Raw genomic sequence first — 12801 nt, 5'->3', positions numbered from 1 at the left:
TATAGTAAAACAAAGACCTCAGTTAAAATTATGCCAATAGCTGTACTACTACTACTTTCAAGTAAGTTCATCTATCAAACTTATTTCTTATAGAAATAAAACAAAGCTGGTGATCAATGAAATCACCCTTGTTCCCAGCAAAGTTAAAGTCTATTATGAGTATCAATTAATAAACATTACATGAAAATACTTTTAGAACTGTGTCTTTATATGTATGGTTTAACAACATACAGGTAACTTTAAAATTATCACGTTCACTGCTATTCTGGTGGTAAGTAAATCACTACATGAAGTATAACACATTAACCAGTCCTAGGAATTTAATAAGTTGTAAAACTGGTAAGAAATCTGACAAACCGTGACCTGCTGCATTTAAAGATTTTTAAATATTTGTTTTTAGGTTATGTAAAGGTTTTCTTACAAAATATTCCTAAAAAAAACGAATATTTTTTTCTTAAAACAAGTTTTTATATTCCAACAGATTTCAATCACAATATAAGCTCAACAGTTAACCACAAATAATTTAATGGAAATTGAATTGAGGGTTCTTCCTAGAAACCAGCCTGGTAATTTACAAAACTTATTTTCGTATTTAATTCAGTGTAAATGTAGTGTAATAGTATTTTAAATTTTTACTATTTTTACATAACTTTTCAATTCTGAAGTTATCATATGTTTACCTAAACATTTTTATACATTGAAGTATCCAACTCCAAACCCACTATCTTCCAAAATCAGCTCATACTAGTGACTTGAACATTTAAAAATTCCAACGTTTAAAAAAAATAAATGATTTTCTCTTCTTCTTCTTCACTTTGACTTTAAAATGTCAAGGTAAAATCTGTCCTCTTTCTCTAGTTTCATCCTAATACTGACATTTACCCTCTTGGTTTAGTTATATCAAGACAGTGAGACTAGATCTACCTTTTAAATTTATCCAACTGGTGAAACTAACTCTACCTTTGTTTTAGTTTTATCCAACTGGTGAGACCAACTCTACCTTTGTTTTAGTTTTACCCAACTGGTGAAATTAACTCTACCTTTGTTTTAGTTTTACCCAACTGGTGAAACTAACTCTACCTTTGTTTTAGTTTTATCCAACTGGTGAAACTAACTCTACCTTTGTTTTAGTTTTATCCAACTGGTGAAACTAACTCTACCTTTGTTTTAGTTTTATCCAACTGGTGAAACTAACTCTACCTTTGTTTTAGTTTTACCCAACTGGTGAAACTAACTCTACTTTGTTTTAGTTTTATCCAACTGGTGAAACTAACTCTACCTTTGTTTTAGTTTTATCCAACTGGTGAGACTAACTCTACCTTTGTTTTAGTTTTATCAAACTGGTGAAACTAACTCTACCTTTGTTTTAGTTTTATCCAACTGGTGAAACTAACTCTAACTTTGTTTTATTTTTATCCAACTGGTGAAATTAACTCTACCTTTGTTTTAGTTTTATCGAACTGGTGAAACTAACTCTACCTTTGTTTCAGTTTTATCCAGCTGGTGAGACTAACTCTACCTTTTTTTAAAATTACATCAGCTGGTGAGACTTACTCTACCTTTTTTAAAATTACATCCAGCTGGTGAGACTTACTTTACCTTTTTTTTAAATTACATCCAGCTGGTGAGACTTACTCTAACTTCTAGTTTTGTACTATTACTGACAATGTAAATATACAATCTTCCTCTAGTTTTATATTGTTATTGATAAAGTCAAATTTACTCCTGTGAGTATAACCTGCTCCTTAAAACTGTTGTGTAGGTTGCTTTATGTGTCAACTGTAAATCTTAAAATGAAAGCTAATTGCAATTATCATCTTAGTCATAAAACATTAGAAAAAAACACACTTTTCTTTATGTATGTTTTTAATAGCTTTCATCTGTCAAATATTTATTTTAATTTCTGTAGTTGTTTACAAATCATCTTGTCGGTAGTGTGGACAACATACGGATAAGTGAGAAGCAAAGTAGAACGAATAGCTAATGTCCATTAGAAATATGTTTACATAGATTACCTAACCTATACATACATGTGTAGCATGAATATTTTTAGGTCACAAATCTAGCCACTGTCCAATTAGAAATATGCTCATGTAGATAAATATATATATAATTTCTTGTTTATTTCTGTAGCTCCAATAAACCTTTTCTTTCATAGTGATAAGTAAATAATTTAAATTGTCTGATGATGTAGAGAACATAAGCTGGAAAAGAAATCTCTCTTTATATATATACTGAAGTATTCAGGTAGATATCATTTAGTGATATGTTTGTGTATGACTGAAAGCTTAAGTGTACGTTGTACATGAACTATATAAGCCTCAAAGTACACTCGAATTACACAATCGAAAAAGAAAATATATGTATAAACAGTATTTGGTTGAGGTTAATGATTTCCTAAATCTTTCTATTAAGGATATCAAAACTTGGAGGTGTTCGTGTTCCTTCACCTTAGGAAGCAATTATTTTAGACTTGCATTAAATAAAGAATATGTCCCATATATAAATTTAGATTGAATTGTTTGTCAAATAATGATGCATATGGAGAGGTTCACAAGCTTTAATCAAATCCCTGTTTGAGCATTAAATTGACAATGTTTTTAATAAAAGTCTTGTCTCTTATTTTCTGTATAATTACTCAGTCCTGATTGCAAAGCATTAGTTCAAAGATGTATAACTTATTGATTGGGGTAATATTTCTATATATTCTGTAAAGAAATGGAATATTGTTTTTATGCATCACTCATGATTTTTTACCATGTTTTTCCCAATTACATGAAATTTAAAACTAAATATTCATAATTTATAAAAGGAAACAGGATTAGAATTTATTTAGGTTTGCCTAAGTCTACTTCTTTGTTTTTATCATAAACTGTAATGGGCTTGTTGAAGACTTTTTCAATTGAGATTATGAACTAATGCATGAAAGTGAGTTGGTGTTATTTGTAGGTCACATATATTAATATTTTTTTACTCTTAAAGACTTGCTGGTACAACGTGCCACATGACAAAGTACATAATTAATGAGACAGTATTATTTATATCCATTCCTGAACACAGTATGAAGTAATAGTGTATGGTCAAACATATTGTACATTATGTTGAAAAAAGAGAAATAAAAGTAAGCTTAATCATTCCTTCTACTTTGATTGATTTACTAACATTAAACGTACAATCAGATCACCACTAAACTGATCCTTCTTATTAAACATGTCTATAGAAGTTTCTCTACTTCACCAATACAATGTTTTAAACAGATTATGACCTAGCTACAATTTGATGAAATTAAGCTCTGTCATCAGACCTATCACTTGGGGCTGATAAGCTTAAAATATACACTGTCTAAAACAAAACATTATCTCTTGTACATGATAGCAAAGGGAAGAACCTGTTGAACAAGAGGAGACTGGTATGTAGCAAACATTCACCTTTTGTTTACGACAATTAACTAGGAATGGCAGTAAATGTTGTATACAGTGAATGCCGAATCTTAAGAAATTCAAAGCTTCCTCACCTTCCATTCCAATAATGCTTTAAACAAACAGTATAGTATCCAGAGCTACATCTACAGGTTAGTTAATAGATTACATTTAGAGACAAAAGTTAATAATAGACTACACCTTGGAGATGGCAAACTAATAAATAAATTTGTTTTCAAGAACTGGTAGTTTTGAAAAATAAAAACTATGAAAGTTGACAATATACGTACATAGTGTAGAAATTAACATGTTTTATTCATAGAAAAGCCAGCTGAAATTACTACAAAAACTATTTCAATTTTCAGTATTTTAATGTAATAATACTCAATAATTATGTCTCTCTATAGTTCATGTTGAGACCTTCTTCATGTGAGGAAGAGTCACAACACATGACAAAATAAGAAACAGATTACACAGGGAAATATTTTTGAAAATGACTAAGCAGTGTTATTAAAAACTAACCATGTAGTTCAGTAGAGAAACACCACCTGCTAGTTTATAATGTTTAGATAGATTAATTTACAGTAGTGAAATGTGGCTTAATGGTGTATATTTCCAGGAAACAGAAGGGTTTATCAATATGGCCTCTGATAATGTATAAGGTTAAGTACATGGTGACATAAACTGAGTTATTGAAGTACATCCATTGTGTTAGGAAGTGGGAAGCTGAGGCAAGTGTGGACAGAGGTATGAATATTTTGTAAAAACTACTTATTTTACAAACACAGGATCCATCTGAATTATTTCTGTCAACTCTGTGTTGAGAGTTTAATTGTAAATGAAGTGGTGTAAAACTTATTTTTGAAACTCAAGATCCATCTGAATTATTTCTGTCGACTCTGTGTTGAGAGTTTAATTGTAAATGAAGTGGTGTAAAACTTATTTTTTAAATTCAGGATCCATCTGAATTGTTCCATCAATTTTGTTAATGAATATACTTTACAAACCAGTGACTCATCATAGTCATAGAGTGAAAACAGTCACACAGAGAAAACAAACGTAGTCATACAGTGAAAACACACATATACATATATCTAACTCACATTGATATTTTATTGACAATTGTCAACATACAAGTACATTAGGTGTTCATTCCTCACACTCTGTAGAAGGACCAAGTCTAGTTGACTGTTTCTTATCTTTGAATTATGAATATACACACCCAAATACAGTTCACCATTCCCCTAGGTTTATCAATACATTCAATCCAGCTGTTTTTTCAGTCCCCTTTCCATTTTCTTGAACTAAATTCAAATCCAATTGTTATTTCAGCCTCTGATCTCCATATGTATTAAAGCATCGTACTTTTTTTTGGTGGTCTTTCATTCTTCTTTATTGATGTTCAGTTAAACTGTTACTCACTTTAACTTGCATAACTTCCAAGTATGTTAAATCCTTCTATCATTTTGGCTTTGGTGGTTTAAAATCCATATTTTGACTGGGTCTGACGTCGAGTCATCCTGTTTTCAGCCCACTGATTTTTAAGTTCCAATTCTCGTTCCTTGGCCTGAAAATGATCACCATAAAATATAAGATCTTCATAGAATTAATTTACATTTTGATGTTAACTGATTAAAAACAACATTTTAAGTGACAACAGAAGGAGCACCACTGTCAAGTAACAATACTATTTCATTGAAGTACATTTTGTGAAAAGTTAAAACAGAAGTAAATGTTATAATGACTCTTTCTTTGTTTCTACATTTGTTGCATGTCTCACCAGTTATTGTCTCTTAATTCAGCATTTTCATACATCAAACTTGTAGCTTGAGGAAATAATGTCAACACTTGTGTCTCAAACCTTAAGCTTGTTTGTTTACTTTAAGCTACCTATCTTGTTTGAAGATCCCTATTCCCACTTTTCAAAATTAACAATTTTAATAATCATGTTTCTTTATTTTTTTTTATGTCCGTGATGGACATAAACCTGTATGATAATAAAATGTCCTATTTGAAATATGTAGTTGATGTATGATGCTCTGTTGGGAAACAATGACAACCTTTGGATTGGCTTCATGCAGATTGGATGGCTATTGATCCTGATATCATTGATAGTGATACTGTATGTATGATCATTATGATACATGTTTATCAACATACCACATGTTATGTATATGTTTGTAAAATATATACAGTTAGTATATTTATATCCTGTAGCTATATGGGGAGCCTGTAAACACTGGATTAGAGGTACTACTGAACTGTACTGAAATGGTACATGGACTGGATTCTGTAACCACACAAGTTTTATACATACAATATATATACACACACACATGCAGGCTTTATATTTGTTTATGTTGTATAGGTGCACGTACATATCGTCAATGCACATATAAAACAGTGTGTCATAATATAATAGGATACGTATACAAATAAGCATTTTTAATATTTCCTCCTTCCTCTGGCCATAGTAAGGCCAGTTACAGTTTTGGTGCAGTTTGCCATGAGTTGATTATATAAATATACCTATCTGATGGAGTTTGGGTCATGACATTTTTATGAAACCTCTTCCACTGTGACATCCCTAGACTCTGGTGGGCTGTTACTTTATCTGAGACTAAATATTTTATAAATAAATTCTAAACCTCCAAAATTTCTACCTCATTTTTTACCATCTCCTGCTTGCCATTCCTTATAGTCAGCTTCAAAGATGGCTACTCTATCTGCAGTATCTATAAAAATTGCAATCAAGCATTGTTGGCTATAATTTGACATTTACCATCAGCCATCACCGTGATTGCCGATCCAATGCTTGAAACTGAGCTTGGTGCTATTTTTTAAACTGTGACTTAAAGATTTATGTTGTGAGAGACAACCTAGACGTTTGTGTAACATGGCCAAAATCAATAATGCAGTGGTTAAAAAAAACTGTGATTCTGTCAGCAACATCATCTCCGAAAGGGCAGGATCCCTATACATAAACAAATGATACGTGACATCAATACAGTTGCAACATTAAGTTAGTAAATGCTATGATTCATGTCGAATATAAACATTAAATTACATCCACAGCCTACATGCAGCTATATACTTGTGTATGTAGTAGATTATGAGGCTCCATATAAACCACAGACTACATTAAAACAATTGGGTGTAAAGAGTTATACAGGTGCTGTTATTTGCTAGGTAGTCAAATAAACTTAAAACTACTATAAACAATACACAATGATGTGTTTAGTAATATTGCTCAGGTTTTATTACAATGACCACAACCATTTTTGTTGTAGGCTGGCAGAACAATATTAAAGAATAATAAATAAGGACTAACTAATGTAATTCATGATGATGTAGGAAATTATTTCTAGTTCTGTTGTTGTTGTGTACATCTTCATTTTAGAGACTTATTAAAATATTTAGTTCATCAGAAAAACTATTAATGATTAATTTAAATCATTAAAGCCTTTTAAGTATAATATTCTGAAACATAATTGTATATTTTGGAACTGACCACACTAACATACCTGGAAAGCAAGATAAGTTATCTGATGCTTCCTCCGCTGTTGCTGGCTAGGTAGATCATGTTTACGCCGTGAAAGTTGATGAACCTTCTCCTCAGTGATTGATTTTGTTAACCATTCATTTGGATTTGGCAACTGCTGGTCAGCACTGACATCAATAAACTGAATTTCTTCTTTGTGATGCTTTTTCTTATCCTGTAGTCTTAAGAACTAGTATTGATTGAAGACAAACACAAGAGTTAACGTGTGTCACATGTGCAACATTACCAAAATGCACAAGTATTGTTGAAAATATATTTTACCTATTAAATAATTTCTAGAACTCATACTTGTTTCATTGTTCTGAAATACTGTATTTACTGAATAATCTCAATAATCTAAAGTAAACCTACAGACATCAGTCTTATTCAACAAAATCTGTATACCCTAAAACAAAGTTTTACATGTCATTCTAATCTGTAATGTTTATGACTCAAGCTTTCGTGGTTTTTAAGGCTATAAATAGAATTTAGCATGTCAAAGTTAACGAATTGATGCCGTAGGAACACTGCAGCAAGACAGCTCATAACTTGTGTGTGAATTGGCAAGGAACACATAGCTAGACATCTCAAGTATGAAAGTGTTAGATATATATTTTTCTCTCTTCCTGGGATTAATGTCCACCAACGAGCAAGTACTGAGAGCAACCTTTGATGATACCTACCAGAATGGAGGGCAAGAATTTAGAAAATGATTGGTTGAAATATGAAATTTTTTATAGAGAAAGTAGTGCTAAATTTATTCCAACAAATATTTTGCAGTGAGTCAAACTTTTAACCCTATGTAAACAAGACAATTATAATATTAAAAGTAGTTTTAAATACAATATTATAATTATTGGTCACCAACTTTATGCTAGAAATTATAACAAGAAATATGAAATTATTCTTGAATTTCTTCTGCCGAACTTGTGGAAACTGCATAAAACTGGTCTCAATAAAACGTACCATGACATGCCTACCGCTAAGGCGCTAACCACAGTACAGCAGTTTTTACAGCTTCCCTACATCATACACAGTTTGATTTGAGAATACCAGTTAAGATAAATGTATGCTTGTAGTAATAATTCCTTGTAAGTACCACTAGAACAGAAATGAAGCTTTGTGAACAGTATTTTAATTTCAATTTTCAAAATTCAACACCTTTTCTGCTTTCAAGCAACAGTATACTGTATAATAAAGTTAGTTTATCTAAATTAGGGTTTTCCAAAGTGGTCGATAAGACTGTACAGGGGGTGAATAAAGACATAAAAGTCGAAAAAGGCTCCTAGGGTAAGGTTGGCGTATGCAACTAACTGCCCTACACTTAGTAGCAACAGCGAGCGAATGATGTGCATTCCTTTTCTCGAGTCTTCCACAGTGTATAAATTCACACAGCAATGAAAAATACATATTTTAAAAATAAATTTTAATTTAATTACTTATTTTGTTTTATGCTTCTTAAGAAATATTAATATGGGGGTTGATGACAACTCTGTAAGTTTGTCAAGGGGTCAACAACTCAAAAAGGTTGAGGAAACCCTGATCTAGATATTTGTTTTACAAAATATTTAGCTTTGAAACTTAGCAAATCTAATGAATATTTTTAAGTAAAAATTTTAGTGAATAATGTTTCTACATTTGGATTACCATTTCATCATTGAGGAAACTCTGTTCAGCAGTTGGAGTCATTCTCTCTGTGTTGCTATAATAATCATGCTGGTAATCATGATGATGTGTCCATTCATGAGTCTTGTAAGCTGAATTCCAGCTATGGCTAAAACTCAGAGGGGCATCCATACTGCTGGTTGTTTGAGTTTGATTTATAACATCTAATACATCACTGCTAGTGTTCTTATATTTATTTTCTTCCTTACTGTTTATCTGTGATGAAGCTTCTCCATACGTTGAGGAGGATGGCTGGAACTCGTTGGTACTTATCTCTGGAACTTTAGAAGTTGTTTCCAAAGAGAAGAAATCAACTGGTACGTTACTACCCTCTTTATCACTATATTTCTCATCATCATATTCAACAAGTCCTTCAGTAAAAGATGACACTGGTTTTTGAACATCAGGAGCTGACAAACACTTTTCACTTCCATCAGGCTTTTTGGTTAGAACGTGAGGCACCAGCTTACGACCTGCTTCTTTCAAGGATATGTTTCGAGGGGCAGGTAACATATCAATCAACCCAGATTTTGACTAAAAATAACAGGGAATGAAGTATAACAACAAGAATATGTACTTAGTGACACAAATGTTGAAAAATTAATTCACAATTTCAAAACAGATTGAGCTATCAGAAAAAATTGACAGTTTTCCTACTTAGGTGTAAGATTCATAATACATAATGTTTAAGTAGTCCTCATCTACCAAATTCTAAACTAATTCATTCCTTTACTATAAGTTGGTATAATTAACCAGCATGCTTCACATACTACTTAATGGGAAGTTGAAACTGAAAAAGCTCGGCAAAGGTTCTGGTTAAATATTAAATGTGTCATTTATTTATCTGAAATATCTGTTACAAATCACGCATATATATATATTGATAGCAAAATACTAATATTTTTCTGTTTCTCTATATTTATGATGAAGAGAAACAGTCAGCATACAGAGAAAATTCTCTATTTTTTCAGTGTTTCTCTCTGCTCTTTCTCTTTTTTAAATGTATTCACACCACAGTGTCTACTATGCTACCTGAATTGACTTGAAAGGTCTGTGAAATATTTAAGATTTGTGTTATCTAAGACTGACCTCACTAACCTTCATAAAACCTTGTTACAATAAAAATCTTTACAACTCAGTTTCAATATTAACTAAAGTAGTCAACCAATATTACTATATTTTTTTGAACAGTAAAGTCATAATTATTTTGCTAAAACTGTTAAAATACAAAATATTACTTACAGAAGAACGTTTAACCTTCTTTACAAAATATTACTTACATTAGAATGTTTAACCTTCTTTACAAAATATTACTTACAGAAGAATGTTTAACCTTCTTTACAAAATATTACTTACATTAGAATGTTTAACCTTCTTTACAAAATATTACTTACAGAAGAACGTTTAACCTTCTTTACAAAATATTACTTACAGAAGAATGTTTAACCTTCTTTACAAAATATTACTTACAGAAGAACGTTTAACCTTCTTTACAAAATATTACTTACAGAAAAATGTTTAAACTTCTTTTTTGTAGGCTCTTCCTCATCATCTTTCCACTACAAAGAATGTAAACAAGTATGGAATTAAACAATTCAATACCCGAAAACAAACAATGTCTTTAACAAATAATTAGACAAGTATAATGCCAATATATATCCAACTATGCTTTGGACTGGTAAGGTTTCTTGATTGTAAACTTTTCAAAACACAAATTGAGCAGTGTAGTGATGTCAGTTCACAGAGAAAGAAAAGGTTTTCTAAGTGGCTGTTAAATTACTTCCTTTTTTACTTTCAAAAAATAAATCTGAGCATGCTGAGTTTGGAAACATAATTTTGCTATTTCGCCATGAAAAAATAAATAAAATACATGAGTATACAAAAATAAAACAGTCAACCTAATATTAAACCACCCGCTCCATCAGTAAGTTGGAGGAGAACTGAGGGTTTCTTAAAGTTTTTACTTGTGTGTGTGAAAGGATAGCTTGAAGCCCCAAGTAATCCCATGTTGTCCTTATGTTTACTATGTTGAATGTATCCAGTGGTTGCACTAGTCTTAAAAAATTTTTAAATGTGCTTTTGGAAATACAATACCTACTTTTTTATGAGATAACATTATTTTTGATTATCTAAGCTAACATACAGTGCCTACTGCCCAACACAAAACACATATATGGTGATATATAAAATCATGGAGGTCTCTAACACACATGCCTAGTGATATGTGGAATATTGATGAACTTTCAAAAACAATGAAAAATTTATTAATTTATCATTTACCTGTTACAATAATACTGTGTACACTTTTCCAGATGTGTTGTTACAGTCGATTCAGTATTGTTTTACATGTTCATAAGTGTGTTTACAATGATGGAGTATTAAATATTGCATCCATAACTACAGAGCTACTCAAATTCATTGTAATCAAATATGGGAAACAGATATTTATAAATCATTTTATTTATTGGGCTAATAAATTCTCAGCTAAACATACAAATTAGAATAAAATCAAATTATTTGGTAAATTAAAACTCATTTTTGATAATTATAATTTCCTCATACAAAGTTGGAAAATCACTAGGTAATGAACAAGAAGGAAAAAAACAATAAATTTTGTTTATGGCAGAGCTACTAAGGCTATTTTTCACCATTACTAATACTGAACTGACAATTAAAGGAAAGCCTACTGTTTGGCAACACCAACTGCTAGCTCTTGGGCTATTCTTCAACAATGAATAGTGGGATGCACTGTTGTATCAAAAGTACCCTCATGGTTGAAAGGGTGAGTATGTTTGACAACAGGTTTGATCATATGACCAGCAGATTATAAGTCGAGCATCCTAACCACTAGGTGGAATATCTGATAATATAATATTACACTAGGGCTACGCTATTACACAGCCCACTACAGCACAGAACTTGTTATAACACAGGTCTGTCAACGTGTGGATTTCACAGAAGTTTTGTTTCACTGTTAAGTAAAATCAAAATCCCACATTATACTTGTTTTTCGATAGGTTTGTGATGGAGGGTGTACATTTCAAAGAGTTTCCACACTTTCATCTAACATAATAATTTGGAACCCAATACAGTGATAAACAGCAAAGCTTCACTTACTTCTTTCAATGATGGAAATGATATTTTCACTGGCTGTTTGGCTGCTTTTGTACCTATCTTTATCCTTCTTTCCGTGTTACTGGTGTTGTCCATGTCATAAAAATCCTTTTTAACAACTGGATTTTCACTGAAAGAATTTACTGGTGGTGGCAAAAAAGCAAACATATTTGATTTCACAGAGCTGTCAAAATTTGAAACATCTGTACTACTAGTACTAGAACTTGTTTCATCTAATTTATTTTTAGTTTTACTGACAATGATATTAGGTGAACAATCCTGAGGAAAACTCGTTTTTATTTTCGGGGGAGGCAGTGAGTCTAGCAATGGTGATAAACCTGAATTTTTCTTGTTAGCTGTCTTTACAGCACTATCGGAAAAATCACCTTCACCTGCGAAACCATCAAAAGAACTCTGCGTTGAAACCTCTGGTCTAAGCCTAACTTCTTCTGTAGGCTCGTCAAAATTTAAACTTTCATTTTCTTCAGAATCACTTTCGTCACTTGTCCCATAAGCTACTAGTGACATGATGTACTTATTTTTTGTTACTCGTTTAAAAATGACGTCGAACTTAAAATAAGTGGTCAAAAACACTAAATAATATTTTCATTTTCAAAATAGACTAACCTACTTTCCTTATTTAGCCTAAACATAGCGCCATCTTGATTCTCATTTGTGCTACATTGTAAATACTAAAATTGGCGGTTTAATAAGAAATATTTATGTAAGGAACCGTTTTATAAGATTCAATTGATCGATTATTGCTTCAATCCCCTGTTATCAAATGAACCTCTCCGATATAACTCATACTATTAAGAAGTAATGGTAAATCTTTTAATAACTGAGTTTTTATAAACTGGAATAATGAGACTAGACACAAACTGAAATGTACAATCTTTATTAAAATATGACAGACTGTCACTTTGAAAGGATGCTTTCGTTGATCTCTCTCTTCTCTCTCTACAAAATATTTTCCACACGTTAAATTGAACATTCCTCAGTTCACAAGAAACTTCGCCTTTACCCATAGCGACTAGCGTCAACCAACTGACTCGTCATTTT

The 12801-nt window shown here is 31.5% G+C and overlaps 1 protein-coding gene across 1 annotated transcript; it reads right to left on the bottom strand.

Moving 5' to 3' along the window:
* Window positions 1–4508: 4508 nt before the first annotated feature.
* On the bottom strand, window positions 4509–12433 carry LOC106474848 (proline-rich protein PRCC-like). Its single transcript, XM_013935544.2, has 5 exons — window positions 11743–12433; window positions 10134–10184; window positions 8608–9159; window positions 6944–7150; window positions 4509–4986 (listed from the first exon to the last, which is right to left on the bottom strand). Exons 1-5 carry the CDS (start codon window positions 12265–12267, stop codon window positions 4900–4902), a joined length of 1422 nt encoding a protein of 473 aa, XP_013790998.1. The 5' UTR covers window positions 12268–12433; the 3' UTR covers window positions 4509–4899.
* Window positions 12434–12801: the final 368 nt, after the last annotated feature.

The sequence above is a fragment of the Limulus polyphemus genome, unplaced genomic scaffold (genome assembly GCF_000517525.1).
Source record: "Limulus polyphemus unplaced genomic scaffold, Limulus_polyphemus-2.1.2 Scaffold7765, whole genome shotgun sequence".
Taxonomy (NCBI): domain Eukaryota; kingdom Metazoa; phylum Arthropoda; class Merostomata; order Xiphosura; family Limulidae; genus Limulus; species Limulus polyphemus.
The sequence above is the reverse complement of the archived record's forward strand: the minus strand, read 5'-3'. Positions and strand labels throughout refer to the sequence as shown.